At 39.1% G+C, this 27976-nt stretch overlaps 2 protein-coding genes across 2 annotated transcripts in view; one reads left to right on the forward strand and one right to left on the reverse strand.

The window, feature by feature from the left end:
• The window catches only part of LOC131526383 (NACHT, LRR and PYD domains-containing protein 3-like), an 88944-nt gene extending 72968 nt beyond the window's left edge, over positions 1 to 15976 (forward strand). The window contains exons 11-12 of the mRNA XM_058754668.1: positions 469 to 554; positions 14812 to 15976. Of these exons, the coding sequence (XP_058610651.1) occupies positions 469 to 554; positions 14812 to 15338 (613 nt within the window). The 3' untranslated portion in view covers positions 15339 to 15976. The remainder of the gene's footprint in view (positions 1 to 468; positions 555 to 14811) is intronic.
• A 2354-nt stretch (positions 15977 to 18330) lies between these two features.
• Positions 18331 to 27123, reverse strand: LOC131525187 (GTPase IMAP family member 8-like). The gene is made up of 6 exons (XM_058752556.1): positions 27114 to 27123; positions 26021 to 26101; positions 25275 to 25907; positions 24469 to 25071; positions 23726 to 23801; positions 18331 to 18970 (listed from the first exon to the last, which is right to left on the reverse strand). Exons 1-6 carry the CDS (start codon positions 27121 to 27123, stop codon positions 18331 to 18333), a joined length of 2043 nt encoding a protein of 680 aa, XP_058608539.1.
• Between the last annotated feature and the right edge of the window lie 853 nt (positions 27124 to 27976).

A 27976-nucleotide genomic window follows, 5' to 3' on the forward strand; every position in this document is an offset into this window, starting at 1 on the left:
AAATTTTACAGGTATTTGAATTTTACCAACACAAAATAAGAATTTGGGGGCCTGCCACCGTTACAACAGAACCATCTATTTATGTCCACAAAGACGGTTCAGGAGTGGGAGTAAAAGAAGACACCAGAAGAGGCTACTGACCCGTCATGGCTTTAGCTGTTCATTTCATGGACTGGTTTTATTTGGTTTAATGTGCTTTAGGGCAGTTCAGTCTCTGTGAAACCAAATAAGACCAGTGGGAAAATCCTGAGAAGATTTAGTGATTTCTTTTGTCTTGTTATTTGCTGTGAGATTTAGTCGGTCCACGAGAGACAGAGTCTGAAAGTGTGTGAGAGCTGCAACCCTGATGCTAGTGATATTCTAATATGTTTAGCATGTTGCTAACATCTAGAATATTGCTAGTATGTTTAAAGCATGGTTTAACATGTTGTTTTATCTTGATTATATTGTTTTCAAAATCATTGGAAGCCAGGATCATAATAATATGACTCTGTGTGTGATTTATAGTGTGGATCGTGGAGGAGAATCCAGAATTACAGCAGGACTACACAAATGTATGTACACACACACACACACACACACACTGTTTTTGTGCTTTAGAAGGACAGTAAAACAGGTGGTTTAAAGGGGTAATGAATTGAGAAATCAAATGTTCCTCAATCTTTTGACATAAGAGTTCACTGTACTTTAAAACATGAACTCAAAACCTTCTCATGAACCTAAAAAACAGCTTATATTGGAGGAAAGCTACTAAAACAACTAGCTTTATCTTGAATAAAGTTTCAGCCATCTGGCTTTGATTTAAACAAGGCACAGTTTGATGCAGGATTTTCAGAGAGAATGAAACTAAAAGATGATGCTGTGTGACTATATTGGATTAGACAGTAATGTCGCAACACACAAGTGAGAGTAACTGTGGTTTTATTACTATTGCTTTGTCTGTTATTACAGTTTGATATTTACTGAGTATTTATACGTTTTACTCACAGCAGGGTCCATCTATGAAGGATGTAGTCATGCAGAATTTTACATTTACATGATACTTTGTTTACATGAAACAGCATAATTTGTCAGTTATACTGTAGAAAAAAATATCTAAACTTGATTTGCGACAAACAATGAAATACAAAATGTGTAATACACATAAATAGCGTTAACAACATAATGACAAACATCTTACTGTAGTATTTTCAGTTAAACATTAAAATAATAGTGTAAGCTAACTACTTCACAAATACATAAAGAATAAGTATAAATACAGATGATTACAGCACTGTTGCAGGCTGTAGTATTCTTGGCATTTGAGGTGCAGGTTCATTCATTGTCTGACAGTTGTTTGACATTATGATATTTAGGTACTACACAAGGACAGTCACACTCCTGAAATGTTCTTGCCTGTGACGTGATTGGGATTTTTAGGGTCCAGCTCATTTTACAGCAGAGACCAGTGTGATTTACAGTTACATGGCCATAAACATCACAGAAACCTGACAATACGGTGCATTATTAGCAAGACTGAGGTGATTAAAGAGTACTGGATCTTAAACACAATACACAACAGAACTGAACCTGGAACACACAAGGAGATGTTTAGCAGAATGTCAGGGCCAGTCTTAACCTCGGACAGCGACACCATTCACATTTGCACAATGAACATCAGGCTAAGACTGGCCCCGATATTCTGCTAAACATCTCCTTCTCTGTTCCTTCTCGACCCGTTTCACAAAGACCGCGACCTGAACCGCACCCGCATTAAATCTACTGCATCAGTAAGGCAATATTATTTATTTTCTCATGTACAAGCAATCAAACCAAAATTAGCCATTCTAAGTTGGTGCTTTGAAGAAAAATAGACAACAAGCAGAAAACAGAAAAAAGTTTAAAACGCGCATCCTTTTTGTAAACAATAGCCTGCAAAACTTTTGCCTACGTCTTGTGAACAATCTGCCAGGCTTTTTTTAACAAATATATTTATAATTGTTCATAAATGAAAAGAACATTTAAATATGCCTTATTGTTAAATGTGATTGTCTCTCCTTAAACTCTGCGGTGTATACGTGGCCATTGGTCCTTGTAGAAGCATTAAAAATAAAACTTGATATATAAAAATAAAATGATATATAGGCTACAGAAAACAATCAACGAGCACTCCCTAAGCTGTCATTCACTTCAGCTGCAGCGCGAATCCAATAATGCTCAACTCTTGAGTAACAGAGGCTATTGTATTATTCATTGTATATTCAAATCAATTTCTGATACTAATAAGTTCATGTTTAATTATTCCCGAATAATTACGTACATAAAGAAATTGTCATGTTACGCTGTTCGGGAAGATGCTGGAGGCACGAGGAAACGTTTTACATTCTTTAATCAAGGAAACACACGCTGAAACAATTAGACCCGACAAACATGAACTGAACAGACAGGGCTTTAAAGCAGGTGGAGGAGGAGCCCAAGGCAGAGAGCCGATGAGCCAGGGCAACGGGGAGGATCCGGAGGTCCTAGGCGGAGCGGATGGCGCCGGTGACTGATGCAGAGGTGTGGATCCAGATGGCCACGGTGGAGCCGGAGCGACAGAGGACTGAGGAGCCGAGGGGATGAAAGAGCCTGAAGGAGCCTGACAGAGCCAGAGGGACGAAGGGACGAGGCGCAGCCGGAGGAGTGGAGTCCCGAGGTGCAGGATGGTCGACGCCAGACGAAGGACGAGGGAGCCCGGCGAGCCAGTGGACAGATGGGCCACGGCGGAGGAGGGAGCTAGGAGCCATGGTGGAGCCGATCCAATCCTTACAGAAATAGGCTATATTTTGTGTTGTATCAGTTACCTGTGTTGGTAGTGTGCAGCAGACACACCCACCTAAATGATTTAAATATATTTGCTTATCCTACCCAAAAAGACCATAAACATTGCAGATAACATCTGAAGTAAAAATGAATTTACATACACGTGACATAAAAATTAATCCTGTGCGACTGATTCACTTCAAATCGGGTGATTTTAGGTCAGCGGTTTGCATGCAACTCAATGGTGCTCTCTGCTGGTAGGGAATAGTAAGATGGCGGATCGAACACTTCTGGTGGCTTCACTGCCTGTTGGCAGTTTAGAACGCAATGAGCGATCCAGTCATTATATATAGATCAGTGGTGGAACCTCATAACTGTAATTTACACAACCGTTCAAAAGTTCGGTGTAATATTTTTAAACATCTTTGAAAGAAGTCTCTTCTGCTCACCAAGGCTGCATTTGTTTGATCCAAAATGAAGTAATAACAATATTGTAGTAATATTGTGAAATATTATTATAATTTAACAATGGTTTTCTATGTGAATATATTGTGAAATGTAATTTATTGCTGTGATCAAAGCTGAATTTTCAGCATCATTACTAGAGCCCGACGATTTATCGTTTTGCTGAATTTTATCAGCCGATATATGCCTGTCGCTGATATATCTGCATCAGCAGATTTACCACAGATATGCCACCAATACTAATTTTTTAATAAAAATAATTTACACCTTTACTCTTTACGAGAAGTGCCATGGGATTTTTAATGAGCACAAAGAGTCAGGACCTCAGTTTAACCTCTCATCCGAAGGATGGTGCTTGTTGACAGAATAGTGTCCCCGTCACTATAATACTGGGGGGCATTAGGACCCACACAGAGCACAGGGTGAGCGCCCCCTGCTGGCCTCACTAACACCTCTTCACCTAGTTTCCCAGGAGTCTCCCATTCAGACACTGACCAGCTCAACCCTGCTTAGCTTCAGTGATAGCAGTCTAATAACCAGCTGCTGTGATGTCTGTTCATCAACAAAACGTAAAAAAGAGGAAATCAATTACTGCTGTAGCTTTAAGGATTCATCTATATTTAATTTAGAACTTAGTGTTTGATAACTTTAATCAATTTCTGTATATTTTGTACTTGCTGAAGGGCACAGGTTAATATGACATTTATTATAATGGGTTTACGTGGAATTTAAAGGGGACAAATAGATTTTGGTATTGTAAAAGTATGTAAAATTATTGTAAAAGCTGGTATTGTATAATTGTCATTTAATTTTCTGAAGATGTGTTCCACTATCATAAAGTTTTAGCATTTAAATGACAGAATCAACAGTTCTCCATATGCGGTAGGCTACACATACTGTACATAGGCTGAATAGAGATTGCTTGCATTGATAGATTATATAAGTAACATGGCATTGACCTTCAGGCCTTGTTCATCACAACTTTATATGAAATGTGTCCAGGTCCTCTACATAGTTAAAAATGAAAAAAAAAAAAAAAAAGACATCCATTGCTTCCTTGGGTATTTTTATATTTATTATTTTACAAAAAAACAATTAAATTTAAATTTTACAAAATTATCAGAATGAGCTTTATTGCCAGGTATGTTTACACATACAAGGAATTTGTTTCCGTGACAGAAGCTTCCACAGTGCAACAGAATGACAGCGACAGAACAAAAAACACAGATACATTTTTTTTTAAAAAGTAATAAGGAATATAACAATAGACAGTCTACATTTCAATTTGCACATAATATACCTGTACATACAACTAAGTATGTGTGTTAGATAAATAAGTGTATAAGTGTATAAATAGTGTGTTCCACAATTATTGTCAGGTGTTCATGAGACGGATTGCCTGAGGGAAGAAACTGTTCCTGTGCTGGTCGTTCTGGTGCTCAGTGCTCTGTAGCATCGACCAGACGGCAGCAGTTCAAAGAGGGAGTGTGCTGGATGTGAGGAGTCCAGAGTGATTTTGCCAGCCCTTTTGCTCACTCTGGATGAGTACAGTTCTTGGAAAGTGGAGAGGGTTGTACCAATGAATCGCTCAGCAGTCCAGACTACCCTCTGTAGTCTTCTGCGGTCAGATTTGGTAGCTGAGCTGAACCAGACAGTTATCGAAGTGCAGAGGACGGGTTCAATGATAGCGGAGTAGAACTGTTTCAGCAGCTCCTGTGGCAGGTTGAATTTCCTCAGCTGCCGAAGGATTTACAACCTCTGCTGGGCCTTTTTAACAATGGAGTCTAATGTGAATGACTCCACTGTCATTACAGTGCTGTCAATGATGGTGAGTGGGGGGAGAGCAGGGGGGTTTCTCCTGAAGTCCACGATCATCTCCACTGTTTTGAGCATGTTGAACTCCAGGTTGTTAAGACTGCACCAGACAGCCAGCTCTTTAACCTCCTGTCTGTAAGCAGAGTCGTCACCGTCCTGAATGAGGATGATCAGTGTGGTGTCGTCTGCAAACTTCAGGAGCTTGACAGAGGGTCTTTAGATGTGCAGTCATTGGTGTAGAGGGAGAAGAGCAGTGGGGAGAGGACGCAACCCTGGGGGGCGCCAGTGCTGATCGTACGGGTGCTGGATGTGTATTTTCCCAGCCTCACTAGCTGCTGCCTGTCTGTCAGGAAGCTGGTGATCCACTGACAGACGGAGGTGGGTACAGAGAGCTGAGTTAGTTTGGGCAGGAGGAGGTTTGGAATGATCGTGTTAAAAGCTGAGCTGAAGTCCACAAACAGGATTCTCACATAAGTCCCTGGTCTGTCTAGATGTTGCAGAACATAATGCAGTCCCATGTTGACTGCATCGTCCACAGACCTGTTTGCTCTGTAGGCAAACTGAAGAGGATCCAGCGAGGGTCCAGTAATGTCCTTCAGATAAGCCAGCACCAGTTTTTCAAAAGACTTCATGACCACAGACGTTAGAGCCACAGGCCTGTAGTCATTTAGTCCTGTAATTTGATGGTGGAGCATTTGAAGCATGAAGGGACTTAGCACATCTCCAGTGATCTGTTGAAGATCTGTGTGAAGATGGGGGCCAGCTGGTCAGCACAGGATTTCAGACAGACTGGTGTAACACTATCTGGGCCTGGTGCTTTTTTCCTTTTCTGCTTCCAGAAGACCTGGCGCACCACATCTTTGCTGATCTGAAGTGTAGGTGTGGGGGAAAGGGGGGTTGCTGGAGGTGTTAATAGTTGTGTGGAGAGGTGTTCAGGGCGGGTGTGGGATGTTTTTTCAAACCTGCAGTAGAACTCATTCAAATCGTCTGCCGGTTGTTGATTCTCCACAGTGCTGGGGGATGGTGTCTTGTAGTTGGTGATCTCTTTCAGACCTTTCCACACTGTTGCTGAGTCACTGGAAGAGAATTGAATCCTTATTTTTTCAGAATAATTCCTCTTTGCCACCCTGATCTCCTTTTCCATTGTGTATTTGGCCTGTTTATATACACTACCGGTCAAAATTTTCGAACATATTTTGAACATGTAATGTTTTTTAAAGAAGGCTCTTCTGCTCACCAAGCCTGTATTTATTTGATCCAAAATACAGCAAAAGAAGTAATATTGTTTAATATTTGTACTATTTCTATGTGAATATCTGTTAAACTGTAATTGATCTCTGTGATTAACTCTCTGGGGTCGACAGTATCGCCGGCGATACCAGATCGTTTTTTTTAAGATCAGTGCAAAAGACTAAAAATACTCTGTTGATTTTGGTCACACAAATAAGTGTCATACATCAATCGAAACTGTTAAGTGTCTACTTTTTTTGTGTACACTCACAATAACAACACAACTTTGTGCTTTTGGAAAAATAAGAAAACAACAGGGTGCGCTCTCTGTCTTCTCCGTCTCCGCGAACTGTTTTTAGAAACGCGTCACTAAAATGAACTGTAACTCAGCAAATACTCAACACAGAGACATGGGAGTTATATCTATAGAAAGCTTGAAGTGTCTACTTTGAAATGAAGCAATCGAAAACAAACATTCTGTGATGAAGTAATCCGTATTAAACCAACACAATGTTCAGTCTGTCCCGTCTGACTCATTATCTCTAATGAAATCCCGCGGCTCGCGCCGTTCATATGTAAATAGCTGTGTGGGATATGCGCACGTGCAAACGCCCAACACAAACAAAGAGCGGAGATCCTGATCGCGGCTACTGTTTGTTTCTGGAAGACGCGCTGAGTAAAGGCAGGATTTCCCTTGAAAGAAGAACACGATTTCATCCAGTAGAGGAGATCAATCTGATGAGTAAGTAATGTTTCTTTTTTGCATTAGTTACAGTTTTATTGTATCATACATACTAGGCTATATGACTACAGAATCATAGTTGGGTTTTTCCCAAACTATAATTTGGGAATCGTGTAAAACATTTTGAATATGATAGGCAATTCATTGTGTTTAAATTTCTTACGGCGCGATGATGTTTTCATGCTCTATATAAAACAATAAGAGTAATATGAGTGTACACTGTAACATGATGAATGCTACGAGTCTAAGTATGTTTAGTACATGTTTACTATTAATAGCCTACTCTGTTCAGAAATAGATTTTAATAAAGTGCTAAACAATAATAATTAGTTTCTCAGATATAAATTTTTTTTCTCTTTTTTATGATAGTACAAAGCATGTGTGAGTCTATGGCTACAAAACTTATATATATACAGATGCTCCTGATATTAACTGTCACGGGACGGGAGAGACGAAGACTCAAATGCTGGCAAAAGGAATTTTCTTTATTTACAGATTACAAAATAAACCAAAACACAAATGAAACCACCCCGAAGGGGAAAAAGCCAGAGTAAACACAACCACTGAAAACAGGACATACACAAGGCACAGGGCAGACATAAGTCACAGGCATACCTGGCACAAAAGTGAGACAAACGAGCCCCGAACAGAAAACACAGGAAGCCTAAATAGGGACGGCAATCAGGAAAACAGCTGGGGCAAATTAATCAATAATGAGGTGAGTGGAGTTTGGGGAATAGAATCCAGGAGACAGTGACCTCTGGTGGTGAGAGGGAGAAACGCAGGACCCGGACTCCTGACATGAACATGCTCACAAATTTTTTTTGTTTGTTTGTTTGTTTGTATTTTATTGAATCAGATACCAGCACCAGATGAATCCTGATGTCTCTTCAAACTGTTTTCCTCTGAGAGCGCTGCACCAACATCAGATGTTCAACTACACTGATATTCTATGTTAAAACAAGCTCCTTGACTACTGATTATGTTTTTTTCTTCTTGAATCCATGGAAAGAAGTAGAAACACTTAAATAACACACGTAAAGATCAGGTATGATTTACTTGTTGAACAGACTGTGTTGCAGGAATGACTCAAAGTCTGTTCACATCTCTGTGGTTAGATCAGTGTGCACAGTAATGTGTCTTTGACCTTCATTATGTATGTTTTGATTATACTGTGTTATAAATAAAATACAAATAATTTAAAAAACTATTTTTTTCAATCTCCTCACATTCTCTCTTACCTGACTCAAAGTCACAGTCACACTGATGGGCCATCAGGGGCCATTAGGGGAGGGCCCTTTGTCTCTCAGGTGAGACTCACTTAATATTCATGGCCATTGCCACTCCCTCGCATATAGACCCTCGATGACAAAACATGTCTTGAAAAATGTAAATCAATATATTGTTTTCTGTGAATGAGTAAGCAGAATGATTTTCACATAATTTTGAAGTAAATATTCTAGCCTACAAGACTGATTACTCAAAAGTCTTATTCAGAACTATTTAGTGTGGGTTTTATGGCCTTATTTCAGCTACATTTTTTCCCCCAAAACTTACTAACCACGCATATTTTTTTTCTAAAAAATGCAAACATGTATATCCATCTTGGTCACATATTATTGTAGCACAGTTTGTGCTGAATACAAAAAAATATATATGTTGGTCAATAGTATGTTTTAAGTAGCTGAAATAAGCACAAATATCAGGGCATGTCAAAACATCTAAAGGGCCCCAAAATGACCTCAGACCCCAGAGGGTTAAAGTTGAATTTTCAGCATCATTACTCCAGGCTTCAGTGTCACATGATCCTTCAGAAATCATTCTAATATGCTGATTTGCTACTCAAGAAACCTTTCTGATTATTATTATTATCAATATTTAAAGCAGTTGAGTGCATTTTTTTTTCAGGATTTTTTGATGAATAGAAAGAGCCAAAGATCAGCATTTATCTGAAATAAAATGCTTTTGTAACATTATACACTATACCATTCAAAAGCTTGAAATTATAGAAAGTTATTGTTACGGAATGATCAGAACATGAGACGTGTGGATCCATCTGCAGGGCTTTATTCATAGACATGGTCAGAAACGAGCATGGGTCGATACACAGCAAACAGACATAGATGAGGCAAGACAAAGAGTATTCCTAGGACATTGATCGGCAAACAGTATCCAACAGGGCAAGGCAAAGAGAGATAATCCAGGTACACAGCAATAATCCAGGCAGGGGCACAAAACACAATCCAAAACAGGCAAGGCAAGACTATGACTATGAAAATTACGACAGGCTCCGTAAAGTAACTATCAGCTAGGGTAGTCATATGTGCTTACAATACTCGGCGATCTGAGCAAGAACTGAGTGGGTGTTATATGGCGTGTGTTATTGGTCGCAGCTGTGCAATTGGTGATGGGAAATGCAGTCCAGGGTGATGTGTAACAGTCTGTGTAATGTGAGAGTCAATATAATGGAATAGCGACCTCTGGTGGCAATCAGACAGAAAGCCACGGACCAGATTCGTGACAGTAATGCTTTTATTTAGCAAGGATGCTTTACATTGATCAAAAGTGATGATAAAGACATTTATAATGTTATAAAAGGTTTCTGTTTCAGATAAATGCTGTTCTTCTGAACTTTCTATTCATCAAAGAAACCTGAAAAAAACTACCTCCTACCTTTGAAATCACAGGAATAAATTACATTTTAATAGGAATATAGAAAACTGTTTCAAATAGACATTTACATTTACATTTAATCATTTAGCAGACACTTTTATCCAAAACGACGTACAAATGAGAACAATAGAAGCAATCAGACCATCGAGAGTGCAGCGGTATACAAGTGCCATGACAAGTCTCAGTTAGTCCAGCACAGTACACGTAGCTAGTTTTTTTTTTTACGTTTTTTTTTTTTTATATAAATAGATAGAATAGGTAAGTGTTAGTATTAGTTGGTCAGGTGCTGGCGAAAAAGATGTGTCTTTAGATGATTTTTGAAAATGGCTAAAGACTCAGCTGTTCGAATTGAGATCAGGAGGTCATTCCACCAGCTGGACACAGTCCAGGAAAAGGTCCGTGAGAGAGATTTGGTACCTCTTTGTGATGGCACCACAAGGCGTTGTTCACTTGCAGAACGCAAAGCTTCTGGAGGGTGCATAAGTTTGAACTAGTGAGTTTAGATATATTGGTGCAACGTTAGTTGTAGGCAAACATCAGTACCTTGAATTTGATGCGAGCGGCTATTGGTAGCCAGTGTAACCTGATGAAAAGAGGGGTAACGTGAGCTTTCTTTGGTTTATTAAAGACCACTCTGGCTGCTGCATTCTGGATCAGTTGCAGAGGCTTGATAGTACTTGCGGGAAGACCTGCCAAGAGTGCATTACAATAGTCCAGTCTGGAGAGAACAAGAGCTTGGACAAGGAGTTGTGTGGCTTGCTCTGACAGGAAGGGTCTAATCTTCCTAATGTTGTATAAGGCAAATCTGCAGGACCGGGCAGTTGTAGCAATATGGTCTGTGAAGGTTAACTGATCATCAATCACAACTCCAAGGTTCCTGGCTGTCCTGGAAGGAGTTATGGTTGACGAACCCAGCTTTATAGAGAAGTTGTGGTGAAGTGATTGATTGGCTGAGACCATGAGCAGTTCTGTCTTGGCAAGGTTGAGCTGAAGGTGATGGTCTTTCATCCAGCTAGAGATGTCACTCAGACAGGCTGCAATGCGAGCAGCTACTGTCGGATCATCTGGTTGGAATGAGAAGTAGAGTGGAGTATCATCAGCACAGCAGTGATAAGAAAAGCCATGCTTCTGAATGACCTATCCTAATGACGACATGTAGATGGAGAAGAGAAGTGGTCCAAGCACTGAGCCTTGAGGAACCCCAGTAGCAAGAAGTTGTGACTTTAAAACCTCACCCCTCCAAGACACCCTGAAGGACCTATCTGAGAGGTAAGATTCCAACCACAGGAGCGCGGTTCCTGAGATGCCCATCTTTCTGAGAGTGGACAGGAGGATCTGATGGTTAACTGTATCAAAAGCAGCAGACAGGTCCAGTAAGATGAGTACAGAGGATTTGGAAGCCACTCTTGCCAGTCTCAGGGCCTCTGTAACCGACAGTAGGGCAGTCTCAGTAGAGTGTCTGCTTCTGAAGCCAGATTGGTTGTTGTCCAGAAGATTGTTCTGTGCAAGAAACAAAGAAAGTTGGTTGAACACAACTCGCTCGAGTGTCTTTGCAATGAATGGAAGAAAGGATACCGGTCTGTAGTGTTCTAAAAGTGCTGGATTTAGAGAGGGTTTTTTAAGCAGTGGGGTTACCCGAGCCTGCTTAAATGCTGTGGGAAATGTACCAGTGCAAAGAGAGGTGTCGATAATGTGAGTAAGCGCAGGTATGACTGAAGAAGAAATGGCCTGAAGGAGGTGAGTGGGGATAGGATCTAGTGGACAAGTAGTGGGATGATTGGAAAGGATGAGTTTGGAAACTTCCGTCTCCGAGAGAGGAGAGAAGGAGGTGAGAGAGTGTGTATTTGTCGGCATGAAGTTATCAGTTTGTGGTGTGAGGAATTGGTCACTGATGGTTCTCATTTTATTTGTGAAGAAAGTTGCAAAGTCATCAGCTGTAAGAGTTGATGAAGGAGGAGGGGGAGGAGGACAGAGGAGAGAAGAGAAAGTTTTGAAAAGTGTGCGAGAGTCAGAACAGTTTTGATTTTGTTGTGATAGTATGTCGTTTTAGCAGTGGAGACATTTGCAGAGAAGGAAGAGAGGAGTGACTGATACGCACTTAGGTCAGTAGAGTTTTTTGATTTGTGCCACTTCCTCTCTGCAGCCCTTAGTTTAGTGTGATGTTCACGGAGAACATCAGACAGCCAGCGGGCAGAGGGGGTAGTGCGTGCTGGTCTGGATGAAAGGGGGCAAAAGTTGTCTAAGCAAGATGTTAGAGTGGAGCAAAGAGTGTCAGTAGCACTGTTTGTGTCCAGTGCTGAAAACTGAGAGGGTGAAGGAAGTGCAGATGAAGTGCATGTAGGTTGCGGCAAAAGGTGATAAAAAACTGTTATTTTAAATAGTAAAAATATTTCAAAATTTGACTGTTCTTGCTGTATTTTGGATCAAATAAATGCAGGCTTGGTGAGCAGAAGAGACTATAAAGAAATATTAAAAATCTTACTGTTCAAAAACTTTTGACTTAACAAAGTGCTTAACAAAAGATATGTTCCAAATAGCATAAAGTCTGAGCAGTTGAATGAACAGTTGTATGATCAGATAAACAGTTCTTGATATGCAGTACACATACATACCACTACATGGAGAGGTTCCTTGCTGTGATAGAGTATTCACAGAACATGACATGGACCTTCAGGCCTTGGTCATCAAGACAATTTGATATGAATGTGTCCAGCTCTTGATGAATAAAAAGACATCTCTTGCTTCATCCGATTTCCCCTCCAGGTATTCTTTGATGGCATTCTGTTGATTTTTACTGTCCATCTGGAGAAAGGCAGGCCCTTTGACCTCCCCACAGAATAACTCACGGTGACTCTGTACCACGCTGGACCTATGTCTCTTACAAAGTTGTCATCTTGGTGGTGTGTTTGGGGTCGTTATCATGTTGGAAAACTGCCGTTCGGCTCAGTTTCTGAAGGGAGGGCATTATATTCTGCTTCAGAATGTCACAGTACATGTTGGAATCCATGTTTCCCTCAATGAACCTCAGCTCCCCCAGTACCAGCAGCACTCATGCAGCACCAGACCATGAAGCGACCACCACCATGCTTGACTGTAGGCAAGACACAGTTTTCTTGGTACTCCTCACCAGGGCATGTGTGGCGATACATGCTGGACACCATCTGAGCCTCATCAGATCAGCCTATCTATCTTAGTCTCATCAGACCACAGGACATGGTTCCAGTAATTAATGCTCTTGGACAGGTTGTCTTCAGCAAACTGTTTGCAGGCTTTTTGTAAGCCAGCTTCAGAAGAGGCTTCCTTCTGGGATGACGGCCATGCAAACTGACTTGTTGCAGTGTGCGGCGTATGGTCTGAGCACTGGCAAGCTGACCTTCCACTTCTGCAACCTCTAAAGCAATGCTGGCAGCACTCATGCATCTGTTTTTCGAAGCCAGCTTCTGCACCTAAAGCACAGCACAAGGATCTAACATCTTTGATCGACCCTTGCGAGGCTTGTTCCTTGCGAGGCCATCTTTGTGGAGAGCAACAATTCTAATTCTCAAATCCTCAGAGAGTTCTTTGCCATGAGGTGCCATGTTGAACATCCAGTGGTCAGTATGAGAGAATTGTACTCAAATCACCAAATTTTAACTGCTGTAATATAAGATACACAAATTTGTATAGTCCTATCAAGCAGACAAAAACATGAACATGATGAATAGGACATGTGGCTTTGCATGGTTAAACAACGTATAGCTGTTATCACGTAGGGTGTACTCACTTTTGTTGCCAGCTTTTTTGACAATAATGGCTGTATGTTGAGTTATTTTCAGAGGACAGTAAATCTTTACTGCCATACAAGTTGCACATTGACTACTCTAAAATATATCCAAGTTTAATTTCTATAGAATTGTCCCTTGAGAAGATATACTAAAATGGTTGCCGAAATGTGAGGGGTGTACTCACTTTTGTGAGATACTGTATTTATGATATTAAACCACAAAAATCAATCAATATCTAAAGAAATGCTCTCAGCTTCCCTCCATCCACCACTGCATGGCGTATGTGGTCCTCCAAGTGAATTGTAATGAGTCATTTTCTTTACTGGTGAAACTGCAGCAGGAACCTCTCAACCTGGGAGAACTGCTCTTCATCAGGATTGGACTGAAAATGTGTAGAATGCTGTAAAACATGACAAACTAACATTGACAAACATTATGCAATCTTTCCATTAATATAGAAGGATACAAAGATAATTTGTGACATACACAGAGTTATCCAGCAAGACGTAGTGAAATGATGCGGTTGCTCAACCGAGTTACCGTGCAAGGGTACTGTGATCAGTGTATATCATTAAAGATATCATATGTATGTGAGTGTTTAGTGGGGGGGGGGCAGGTAAGTACATGTTTGAGAGGGATGAAGTGTGTGTCTGAGTGGGTGAGATGACTGTTATGTATATCAAAAAATTGCACATTGTTTCAGCATTTATTTTATGTTGTAAGACTTAGTGCACTATCTATCTATCTATCATCTATATATCTATATATCTACACATGTACTGTATGTATATGTGTGTGTGTGCCACACACACACACAGTATCCCATGACGCACTGCACACCGGTGACAGATCACACTGTAAACTACAAGCACTGCTTTCACCACAGTCAGAGAGCTGATGATATAAAAACACTTCAGAGCGGTGTAGATGTTGATGCTGATCTGTGACGTGATTTCACAGAGAGATTATATTTGTTTATGATGTACATGAATGGATTCAGACGGTTGAGCATCAGTTTGAAACAGTCTAATACAGTCGTTACTGTTGCTTGGCAACAGCTGCTGTCACTGTTGCTAGGAGACCAGATCGATCATTCAGCCGGTGTGTAGTGAGATCTCTGTACATTTCAACACTCTTATATAATATTCTAATAAAAGACTGTTAAAACATACACATAAGATATATATGAAAATATATATCAGAATGTGTTCTGTGACACAGGTTTAGGTTTAGTGCAGGTTTGGATGATTTTATAGTCTTATATTAAAGATCATGTGTTTGTGTGTCTGATTTAATAATTCATTCATAATTCCTGATTCTGATGTGTTTTATCTCCATCAGATTACCATCAGCTCACTCTGGATCTGAACACAGCACATAAACACCTCTGTCTGTCTGAGAGCAACAGAGTGATTACTAACACTCTCACAGTTCAGTCGTATCCTGATCATCCAGACAGATTTGATGTATTGAATCCTCAGGTGTTGTGTAGAGAGAGTGTGTGTGGACGCTGTTACTGGGAGATTAAGTGGAGTGGAGATTATGGTGTGTTAATATCAGTGTCACATAAGAGCATCAGCAGGAAGGGACTGGGTGATGAGTGTGTGTTTGGATATAATGATCACTCCTGGAGTTTGAACTGCACTCGCTCCAAATACTCGTTCATACACAATAAGATACAGACTGATCTCCCTGTGAAGTCCATCAGCAGGAGAATAGGAGTGTTTGTGGATCACAGAGCAGGAACTCTGTCCTTCTACAACGTCTCTGACACAATGAGCCTCATCTACACAGTCCAGACCACATTCACTCAGCCGCTCTATCCTGGGTTTAGGCTTGGTTCTAGATCATCGGTGAAACTGTATTGATGATTCAGAATAGACTGTAGAGAGATTATACCCATAATGCTTTGAGCTGCATGATCAATCAGTAACAGATGTTATAGAGTCTCTTCATCACATTAATATTAGCATCAATCAGAATAAATGTGTGTCAGAAATCCTCATAGAGTCAGTCAGATCAGTCATTCATTCAGAAAATATTCATATGTTATCATTCATCTCATTTTTCTGGATTGTTTTTGTGCACAAATAATAAAACAATGACAACTCATCTTGAGATCAGATTGTAATTGATGAATATAATCGAATAGAAGACTGAGAGTACCATATGCCAGACTGAACAGATTACGTAAATCTTTTGTTCATCAGTCAGTAAAATTAATTAATCAGAATAGGGGGTCTAAGTAGGCAGCAAGATTCTGAGGAATGGAAGGTACTTAAGGTTTTTGCACTGCAGATGGATATGCACCAATGTGTACTTTTGTGTGTGTGTGTATTGTATTGTGTAATGTGTACTGCTGTGAATTCATGTTAGACAGTAAACGCTATGGGATGCGAGACAATTTTTGGAAGAAATTCCAACAATAAAGTGAAAATTGAATTGAATTGAATATGTAATATGTAATCACTATTTCTGGTTTCTCAATGTAAAGATCAGTCTGTACTGCACAATAAAGCTGATGAATCTGAGAAATGTCTGAATGCTTTTTGAATCATGAATATAATTGATTTCTCATGAGACACAAGGCAAAACATTAATCACAGCATTTAATCAAATATAGTTATAACTACAATAAAGACATATTACATTATTACGAGATCTTTAGAGAAAAACATGACAGAATATTTGTTTTAAAATATTTCATAATATTTACTGAATATTTTATTTTTTCTTCTGAGTTTGAAAGTGTTTTAATGACAATAGATTCATCAGAAAAAAATATTTTAATTACTTAAACATGTAAAATGTGTTAAAATATGTAAAAACTTTGATTTGAACAAGAGTAAATATATAATGCAAATATTACTGTAGATGAAGTATTTTTGTCAATACTGGAGTCCTTTTTATTGATTTAACTATTATTTGAATTATAACAAACAAGTAAAGAAATGTGTCACAATTGCAATACTCCTATTGTACTGAAAAATAAATACTATTTAATAATAATAATAATTACAATAATAATATAAACAACCAAAATATGAATTTTCTTTTAGTATTATTATTTTAATTATAACAAATAAAAATAATTATTAAAATAAAACAACAGTAAATATATGCCACAATTGCAATAATCCTATTGTATTGTAAAATAAAAACTATTTGATATTAGTAATAATAATAAACCAAAATAAAAAGGGTATTTAAAAATTTTAATAATACAAATTTTAATTTTATTTTTATGTATTTATAAATTATAACAATTAAGCAAGTTCATCAAAAATTCTACTGTAAAATAAAATATTAGTATTTAGTAGTAAATTTTATTTTATTTTATTTTATTGAACTGAACTGAACTGATGATGTTTCTGCAGAGCTGCTTTAGAGCTGAAATGAACTCATTTCATAACTGATCTTAAACAGTTATTGAACTGAACTAACACACCATTTATTATTTTTATGACCATTATTTTCCTGTTTCTACCTGTAAAGCTGCTTTGAAACAGTATGTATTATATTACACTCTACAGAAATAAAGGTGACTTGACTCTAATGTACGGTAAAAGGAATAATGTACATTCAGATGGTTGTTATAAACCCAGGGTTTATAGTGAGCTGTAGAGGCGTTCTCAGTATTGAGCACTCTGTGGATCTAGAATTGATTGCGTCACACCGACACTACGAAGACTGTCCCAATGTGAAGTGCACACACTCCGGAGGGCGTATTTGAAGTGTGATTGTGTAAGCTGTCCCAATTCAGGATGCCCCCTCCGAAGACCGCATTTACTCAAATACCTAGCGAAGTTAAAAGCCAGGGTTTTTTTTTTTACACAAAGCCCACAAACAATAAGACAACCAGTATATAAGGCAATAGTCTTTCCCTTTGTTGTGTTTTTGAAGTGCTGTCATGCAAGATATGTCTACAGATGTTTTAACAAACTTTAGCACTTCAGTATTTTGTATGCATGTGCTGCGGGAATCCTTTTTTTCAGTATATTGATACACTGAAGAATCTATTATTCTATATTCTATATTAAATCTATATTTAATCTATTATATGTTAAACATATAGTCAAAATGTGTAATGTGTGAATTTTGTATGTGTATGTGTAAGAGTCACTTTCAGAGGAAATAAGAATATTTTTGCATAGAAAACAATGTGTAGAGTGTAAACTGCAGCATTTAATTTACACAGAACCTTTAAACCAAAACTTACCCAAACATGCCTGTTTCCTTCAGGAGATACTATTCTATTTACTTATGATCCTCAGTATCTGGTAAAAGGCTGTACACTTTAATTTTATGGTATGACAGAGATTCCACTTTTATCAGTTTATAATAAATGTGTGTGTAATTATCCACTTTTTATTATTATTTTCTTTAGTTTGTTAGACTGTGATCTCACTGGTCAGTGTTGTGAATTTGTGGCATCGGTTCTACAATCATCAAACTCACGTTTGATAGAGTTGTACATGAGTCACAATGACCTGTGGGATTCAGGAGTGAAGCTGCTCTCTGATGGAGAATCTGAGGTTTGAGATTCATTTTTTTCAGTATATTGATACATGAAATAATCTATTAAACATATTAAATATATAGTCAAAATCAGTGGTGTAACTTTGTTTTAAAAAGTGGGTGGGACAGGAGTGTGTGTAGACACAAATTGTAAAAGAAATAAATACATAAAAACAGAAACTGTAAAAGAAATAAATACAAAAATTAAACCCTCGGACTGAATTATTCTTAGATTTGCGAGGGCTATACTTAGTTATTAAAATGACACTTTTAATCCTGTTACATGCAATAATGTGGCATCTGTCCATAGCACAACAACTAGCAAAAGTGTCCTAATCTTTTTTAAACAAATCTTTTATAGATTGCTATTCCACTAGCAACTACCTCTACAAATGCTTTAACAAAATCCACACGTCCTCTTTTAACTAGTATCACTCCCAGCACGACACATGCTATGGTTTGTAATCTTCCAGGTCTTATTGAAAAGTTAACTTGTTGTTTGTCTGGAGTTCTCTCATCTGTGCAGTCCTTCCAGTCATTTCCCTCTGCTATGTCATTAATTTTCTCAAGCAGTCCAGCGACCTGAGAACGGTCCTTAATGACCTTATTGTTGAATGAGTGAAATCTGCCACCACATTCATTAACAAGAACCTGCAGATCATTACTTTCTCTGATATACTCATCCAAAGGTTTACCCTTCAGATGATCAGCGTGAGTGAACAGAACGATGGTGTAACGAGTAGCTTCTTCTCCAAAGTTCTCCTGAATCCATTTCACTGTGTGTTTCTCCTCGTCTGTGTAATTCACATCCAGTTTGATGACCAGCAGAAACACACGAGGACCAGGAGCAGACACACACTCCTTAATCTTAGCCATCAGTTCGTTGTTAGTCACAGACACATCAAACATCCCTGGAGTGTCAATTATTCTTATGTCCTTTCCATCCAGTTTACAGGATGTAACGAAATTTGATGAATTTCTTCTCACAATCCTAAAAAGAGCAAGACCATTAAGAAACATCAGAAAATTTATTTATTGCTATTTTCCATCCTATTGGGGCTCAAATAATACAATTTCATGATTTTTTTTCAAAACTTGACTCTTGTTTTTGGTTTTAACGTTTGTACCCCAGGAAACGTAACCCCTTTGGGGGTATCAATTCACTGAAAAACAGAACACTTGTTTATCAATGCTTGTTTTAAAACAATGCAATTTTAAAACATAGTTTTCTCCTATAATGTTCAACTTCATTGTTTACACCATACGGGAGGATGGAGGAAGATGCCCCCTTAAAAACAGAGTACATTTACTCTTAAACCCTTAACTATAAACCCCTTTTTTGAACATAGTCAAGAAAATGCACAATCCAAACTTAATTCCTGAATGCTTTGGAATACAGACCTAAGGTTGGTCTCTTTTTAAAGAAGACACATAGCAGATCACTGAAGTAAAAGCATTTTTTTTTTAAAGAAAGTATAAAAAAGTTATAGAAGTTTAAGTTTACAGTAAAAATAATGTAATATACTAAATTAACTAAAATAAATATTTTATAAAATATGTAAAACAGTAAATTTTGTAATATGAAACTTGACACTGTCCACTAGGGGGAGGAGCTAGCTAAGAGAGTTTAAAAAGCTGTTTCCATGGTAATGCAAAGTCCGATTTCAAGACGATTTTCACAGAATGAATTTGACGTTTTTAAGCTTTTATCTAATTTAAGGTGATTACTAAAATATTTGATAGAGTAAAAAGACAATAAAAAGGAGCACCTGTGGGACGGTGACAACTGTAACATATTTAGATATGATCAGGATGATAATGCATCAACCAATATGTTATTATTAAAAATTAATAATATAGACAAATATTGTACTTTTCACTCCACTACATTTCTATCAATGTCCTCGAAGTAGAAAGTCATTACTATGTAGCAGCTTCAGTGGGTGGCAGTGAGTGATTGTGTTCCTCTCCTAAATGTGACTTTCTTTTTTTCAGACGGTTTATCAGTAATCTCTCTCATGAAGTGATTTCCCAGCATTTTTGTACACTGACTAGTTGCAAATGTGATATTTATTTATTACAATTTAATAAGAAGTTAATAACGTGGTATATATTAGACACAATATTGTCTTATTTTGCTAAATTGTGTACCTATAAAGCCACAGAAGAACAGTTGTGTGTCTCCTAATAAAACACAATATAGTCGTTGGACTTGAAGCAGCACTCTACAGACTGGTCTGTGTGTGATATAATAATTGTTGCTGTTGTAAAGTTATACAGCTACAGTTGTGTTGCTGGGTTTTAAAGCAGGTTTACATTTACATTTACATTTAGTCATTTTGCAGACGCTTTTATCCAAAGCGACTTACAATTGGGGAATACATAAAGCGATTCATCTTGAAGAGGCAATCAGACAGACAAAGTGCTTGCAACACCATGTCTCAGGCATTGTTCAAATAAATAAGTTTAGGATGAAGTCAAGTGCCGTTGAAAGAGATGAGTTTTCAGTTGTTGCTTGAAGATTGACAGGGATCCAGCATTCCGGATAGGGGTGGGAAGATCATTCCACCAGCCAGGAATGATGAACGAGAATGTTCTGGAGAGTGATTTTGAGCCTCTCTGTGATGGTACCACGAGGCATCGCTCACTAGCAGATCTCAGATTTCTGGAGGGGATGTAGTTTGTTAATAGAGAGTGCAAGTAAACGGGTGCTGCGCCAGTGGTTGTTCTATATGCAAGCATCAGTGTCTTGAACTTGATGCGAGCCGCGACTGGTAGCCAGTGCAGGGAGATAAAGAGAGGTGTAACATGGGCTCTTTTGGGCTCGTTGAAGACCAGTCGTGCCACTGCATTCTGAATCATTTGTAGCGATTTGACTGTGTTTGACGGAAGTCCAGCCAGAAGAGCATTGCAATAGTCCAGCCTAGAAATGACAAGGGCCTGGACAAGAAGTTGTGCAGCATGCTCTGTCAGAAAGGGCCTGATCTTTCTGATGTTGTATAGTGCAAACCTGCAAGATCGAGCAGTCTTTGCAATGTGGTCTTTGAAGGTCAGCTGATCATCAAAGATTACACCAAGATTTCTGACCGAAGTTGATGGGGTTATTGTTGATGAACCTAACTGGATCGTGAAGTCATGCTGTAGAGTCGGAGTGGCAGGGAGGACAAGAAGCTCAGTCTTTGCAAGGTTGAGCTGAAGGTGATGTTCTTTCATCCATGCCGAGATGTCCGCCAGGCAGCCTGAGATCCACGCAGCTACCGTTGGATCATCTGGTTGAAAAGAGAGATAGAGCTGTGTGTCATCAGCGTAGCAATGGTATGAGAATCCATGTGCCTGGATGATGGGACCCAGTGATGTAGTGTATGTGGAGAAGAGGAGGGGTCCAAGAACCGATCCCTGAGGAACCCCAGTGACCAGTGTATGTGCTTTGGATACCTCCCCTCCCCAGGCCACCCTGAAAGACCTACCAGTGAGATAGGATTCAAACCAGCGAAGTGGAATGCCAGTGATGCCCAGTGATGAGAGGGTGGACAGGAGTATCTGATGATTGACAGTGTCAAACGCGGCAGATAGATCCAGCAGAATGAGGACTGATGATTTGGAATGGGCTTTTTCAATTCGCAGGGCTTCAGTGACCGAGAGAAGCGCAGTCTCAGTTGAATGGCCCCTCCTGAAACCTGACTGTTTAGCATCCAGTTTGTCGTTCTGTGAAAGAAACAGTGAGACTTGGTTGAAGACAACTCGTTCAAGTGTTTTCGCTATGAACGGAAGGAGAGAGACAGGTCTGTAATTTTCTATAAGAGAAGTGTTTAATGTAGTTTTTTTGAGCAGTGGGGTTACCCGAGCCTGCTTGAACGTAGTGGGGAAGTTGCCTGTGAGGAGGGATGTGTTGATGATGTGTGTGAGTGCAGGTAAGAGTGTGGGTGAGATTGCTTGCAGAAGGTGTGAGGGGATTGGGTCAAGAGGACATGTTGTAGGATGGTTGGAGAGGAGAAGCTTGGATACTTCAGCTTCAGTGAGGGGACAGAAAGAGAAGATGGGAGTTTTAGCAGTGGATGTGGTAGGTTGAGGGTCCTGTGTGCGTGGAGGTGAGAACTGACCACTGATCGATCTAGTTTTGTCTGTAAAGAAAGTGGCAAAGTCATCAGCTGTAATAGAGGTGGTGGGAGGAGGTGGAGGGGGACAGAGGAGGGAATTAAATGTTCTGAAGAGATTACGCATGTCTGGAGCGCTGTTGATCTTGTTGCGGAAATGTGAGGATTTGGCAGTGTGGACTTTAGCAGAGAAGAATGTGAGCAAAGACTGGTACTTACTGAGGTCCGACAGATCGTTTGATTTGCGCCATTTTCTCTTTGCCGCTCTGAGTGTAGTCCGATGTTCACGAAGAACCTCGGATAACCAGGGGTTGGAAGGAGCAGCCCGTGCTGTCCTAGAGGAGAGAGGACAAATGTCGTCTAGACAAGAGGTTAAGGTAGAGCATAAAGTCTCAGTAGCTGCGTTTACATCCAGAGATGAGAAATGGGTGGGTGATGGAAGAGAGGAGGATACTACAGAGGAGAGATGGGAAGGAGAAAGGGAGCGCAGGTTTCGTCTAAAAGTAACCGGTAGGGGGGTTGGTGGCACAGGAGAAGCAAAGTGTAATGTAAATGTAATGAAGAAATGGTCCGAAGTATGTAGCGGTTGTACCAGAATGTTATCTGCAGTACAATTGCTTGTGTAAATTAAGTCAAGTTGGTTGCCTGATTTGTGCGTGCTAGTAGTGGTAAGGCGTTTGAGATCAAATGAAGCTAGGAGTGAATGGAAGTCTGTAGCATAAGGCTTGTCTAGGTGAATGTTGAAATCACCAAAGACTAAGAGCGGAGTGCCATCCTCCACGAAAGAGGACAGCAGCCCGTCCAGCTCCTCTAGGAAGGTGGCTAGAATGTGGCTAGGGGGACGGTAAATGACCACAATCTGGAGTTTTATGGGAGCTGATACAGTAATGACATGAGATTCAAACGAAAGATTTGATTTTTTTTTTTATTCCTTATCACTCTGTATTTACAGGATTTCACTGTCCACTGTTCAAATGTGGATGAATGCTACACATACCTGTAGATGTGCACACACTCAGAGCTGTGTGAGATCACTACCATCCTGCTTTTGTGGGGGTGAGTAGGGGTGCTAAATATATATGTTTTTTTTTTCCCATAGCTTTTTAACATTCTAAAAGCTCTTTATTCCACAGACACCACAAGCTAGTCAGTGTATTCAGTAGGTGTAATGTATTATAAGTTGCTTCAGAGGTATTGCAAGTATTACGTACAACAATAATAAAACAGTGCATTGACATGAAAAAGGAAATTTACTTTTGGTACTTAAGTACTTTTAAAAGCAAGTACCAATCTATACTTTTACTTAAGTAAAAATCTGTCTTTACAACTTTCACTTGTAATGGAGTAATATTTGACCAGCGGTATCTGTACTTTCACTCAAGTAATGGAGTTGTGTACTTTGTCCGCCTCTGTAAATATGTGAACTAGATCAACTTTTATTAGAGGGTGAGTATTTCCCGCTACAGGCGGCCATGCAGATTTAAATGCTGCCCGTGAGCTAAACAAAGAATGTATGAACAAAGCCACCTCATCTAAATATTCACAACAAATACCCTTTCAATATGAAACCAAGAAATAAGACCTACACTTTCACTGCTTTTTGCAGCTTCTCATATGCTTGGCTCAGCCAGCTCTTTTCTTGCCCCAAAATGGTGATTCCTGTTGAACTCTTTCCTGATCCAGTTTTACCCAGAAGCATAACCTTCGGTTTCCCAGACCCTGTCAATCACAATGTCCATTTAAACAAAGATTACAATCTAGACATTTAACCATAACCCTAACTAAATGAACCAAAATGGCCAACTAGAGATGTAATTGCAACATGAAGGACTAATCAAACTGATCCAGAACTGATCAGAAGACTAAGTGAGCAACATTAATAGATTTTATTCTTTCAGTGCTGTTTATATCAACCTGTCCTCCAATCAATATGCCCGTATAGTTCGTTTGTCCAAATCCCTGAAATACGACCCATCAGAGCGTATACTACAATTGCGCCCCTATCGGCAACAGGAATTGCATGATTTCTGTAAGGGGTAGGTTTAGGGGAGGGTTAGGTGTGGTCATTTGTACGAATTAGCCACCTAGTAAAATATGTATGAATTACTGTGAGATCGGTGTAAAAAGTCCACACATTGCATTTAAATAAACACGCATTTTGATTGGTAATGACAGTCATACGTCATTTCATGACGACAGACGCAACACGAGACTGTCATTATTTGTACGCGCGCTAGAGGGCGTTTAACTTTAAAACGTAAATATAGGTCGTAATAAGATGCTTGCACAAACGACCTATAGGGTCGTTTTTTTGTTGGAGGACAGGCTCGTTTATGTCATGATGATAAAATGTTTTAAAGACACAGAATGACACAAACACACTTACAGAACTGTTTCTTCCTCTGAGCCTTCCGGAGCATCTCAGTTGTGTAGTGCCTCCATTCATTCTCCTCCATCAACTTTTCAATCTTATTCAGCAGTTCATTGACTTGAAAGGAATTCTTGTTGTCTTCTTTATCAAATGAGTGAAATCCACCAAAATTATTAGTAAATTCTTGAAAACCTGGAGTTTCTCTGATATTGTCATATAATTGTTTCTTCCTCAGTGCATAAGCGTGAGTGAAGAGAACGATGGTGTAACATGTAGCATCTTCACCAAAGTTCTCCTGAATCCATTTTTTGTTTTTGTGTTCCTCATCTGAGAATCTCAAAGCCAGTTTGATGACCAGCAGAAACACAAGAGGACCAGGATCAGACATTAAGACCAGAGTCTTAATTTCATGCTTAATTTTCTCATCTTCATTCTCTGACATGTAAATCAGCCCTGGAGTGTCGATTATTTTCATGGTCTTTCCATCCACATCTTCTTGTTCACAGGATTCAGTAGACTCTGGTGCATTTCTCCTCCCTCGGCCCACAATGGTGTCCCTTGTTTTTGTCTTCCCTGACCCAGTTTTACCCAGCAGAACAATCCTAGGTTTCTCTAACCCTGCACATCAGAATGTCATACAAAACAGTACAATTACAATCCAGATGCTAAAAAAACAAATAGCTAATTAGCATTTTCAATTTTATGATTTGAAGACAAAAAGACAAAATAAAAACAGACATATTGACTGATGTTAGACTGATGTTTTTTTTTTTCTTGCTTTACCGTTTATAGCATTTTAATGATAACACATACACACTTACAGAACTGTTTTCTGATTAGCTTTCTCTGAGCTTCCTCATACATCTCATTAGTGTAGTGCTGTCCTCTATTCACCTTCACCATCTTCTCAATCTTCTCCAGCAGTTCAGTGACCTGAGAGCAGTCCATGTCTTCATTGTTGAATGAGTGAGATCTGCCACCACATTCATTAACACGAGCCTGCAGATAATCACTTTCATTGACATACACCTCTAATTCTTTTTTCTTCAGTGCATCAGCGTGAGTGAACAGAACGATGAAATAGCGAGAAGCATCTTCTCCAAAGTTCTCCTGAATCCATCTCACTGTGTTTTTCTCATCAGTGGTGAATCTCACACCCAGTCTGATGACCAGCAGGAACACATGAGGGCCAGGTACAGACATTTCAACACATCTCACTATTTCCTCCTTCATGTTCTCTTCTGTCATTGTTGTATCAAACAGTCCTGGAGTGTCGATGACTGAGATGCTCCTTCCATCCATCTCTACTTCTCCTCTTTCACAGGTTTTAGTAACTGACTCGGGTGAAACGTCTGTCTCAAAACATCCTCGACCCAGTATAGTGTTTCCTGCTGAACTCTTTCCTGATCCAGTTTTACCCACCAGAACAATCCTCAAATCAGATGAAACTGATCCTAATGAGATGATTTGTATGTTATTAATTAACTGTATGTTATTAAGAGGGAGATCTGACATTTAAAAAAACTTTAACAATATGATGAAATATCAGCTTTGTTAAAGTATGTACCTATGGTGTTGCCTTGTGTCCATTGCTGTGTCCTCTCAAGAGCCTCTGAGTCTTCATGATGGTAAGACTGATTCTGTAATCCTTTAATTAGAATTTTTGCATTTTACATAGAAAATTAAAATGATCTCTTATTGATATTCTAAACATATGTATTTGAGGGCAAACCAAATTACTCTGCCATTTAAGAGATAAAACATTGCCAATAAAAAGCATTCTTAAACAATTTTATTAATGCAAGAAAAGCTTTGTTTTGCTTTGTGTAGCTCTGACACTTTTTACCATGTATGCTGAAATAATGCTCTTTGCCCTGCTTTCACTGATTGCAGGTCAAAAATCATGGTTTATGATATCAAAGGTTTTGAATTGGGTGGAGTTTGACCCAACTGATAGCCTTCAGTCACGTGACCGGCTCGAAGACTTGGAGGGCAAAACATCCATAGAACTGCTGCACAAGCGTGTCAATTTTTCATCAGTTTTGCAGCCGCAAATATTTAGATCAGCTCTCAAAAGAATAAAACAAAGGTGTTTCTGAACAAAATGCAAGTTTTGGCCATTAGCAATCCATATTAAGCACCCGCGGTGATATTTCAATCATAAAAAGTGTGACAAAACGTTGTAAAATCACTTAAAGTGCCATAATATATTTGAAACAGTAATATTAAAAGATCAAATTCAGTATTCACCATATTAATGATGCATAGTTTACATAGGCAAGCAGATGAGGCCAGAATATAAACGCAAACCGCTTAATGGTTCAGTGTTCCTTCTAATGATTTTTTATGGGACCAACCCATCCCTGCACTTCACATCCCCTGCACAGCCTGGAACATAACGTTTATTTCCATGATCTGCCATTTTCGCTGTTGTCCTCTCTTGTTTCTCCACAATACCTGCAGAACTTCTGATGGTTCGGCTGGCGGCTGGCATAGAACATGGGGCGGGTATATGCAAATGTTGGGGGCATAACTATAAGTGATCCTGACTGTTACGTCACAGTCAGTGTTAGGTTCTGATTCACCTGATTCATTCAAATGTCTTCTTTTATTCACGAAATTTACATAAGAAGGAGGAAACAATGGTGTTTGAGGCTCACGGTATGCCATTTCCATGTACATACATGTAAATACAGTTTTCCATTCTATGGCACCTTTAATGATCTCATTAACTTTAACTCTTTGAGGACTTGGGATTTGACTTGAGACATTTGACTGTAGATGCGCTCTTCTCTCTAGAAATATGGCACATAGTCTAAGAGTTCGTACTTGACTAACTGGGGCCCAGGTCAGGAAGCAGACAGACTGGCTAAACCGATCATCTGCTAGCCGCCTCACGTCACCAAAGTCAGTTAACTCTCAGCACATAGAATCTTTTTCATCTAGATATCACGCTATAGAGACTGTGTCTGTTCCCCGAACTAGAAAATACAGAAAACATCCAAACCAAAGTAATAGTAACAATTTAATTGATGTTCAACAAATAAAAAAACGATATAATACAGATAAACACATGATAAAGCTTGGCTTACTGAATATTAGATCCCTTTCTTCAAAAGCACTTTTTGTAAATGATATGTTCACTGACCATAAACTAGATGTGCTTTGTCTGACAGAAACCTGGCTAAAACAAGATGATTACATTACTTTAAACGAGTCTACACCCCAAGATTACTGTTACAAACATGAACCGCGTCCAAAAGGTAAAGGGGGAGGTGTTGCTACAATTTATAGAAATATTTTCAGTATCTCTCAGAGGTTGGGTTTCAAGTATAATTTGTTCGAAGTAATGGTGCTTCATATAACGTTATCCAAAGAAACAAGTGTTAATGATAAATCCCCTGTGATGTTTGTACTGGCTACTGTATACAGGCCACCAGGGCACCATACAGACTTTATTAAAGAATTTTCTGATCTTCTATCGGAGTTAGTGCTGACTGCAGATAAAGTCCTAATCGTTGGT

This window comes from Onychostoma macrolepis, chromosome 19 (assembly GCF_012432095.1).
Source record: "Onychostoma macrolepis isolate SWU-2019 chromosome 19, ASM1243209v1, whole genome shotgun sequence".
In the NCBI taxonomy this organism is placed as follows: domain Eukaryota; kingdom Metazoa; phylum Chordata; class Actinopteri; order Cypriniformes; family Cyprinidae; genus Onychostoma; species Onychostoma macrolepis.

Coding starts and splice junctions, on each gene's coding strand:
- LOC131525187 (XM_058752556.1), bottom strand. Junction 23,802..24,468: donor TCAGAGGAAGAAACAGTTCT/GTAAGTGTGTTT, acceptor TGTGATTGACAG/GGTCTGGGAAACCGAAGGTT. Junction 18,971..23,725: donor ACAGGAATCACCATTTTGGG/GCAAGAAAAGAG, acceptor TAGGATTGTGAG/AAGAAATTCATCAAATTTCG.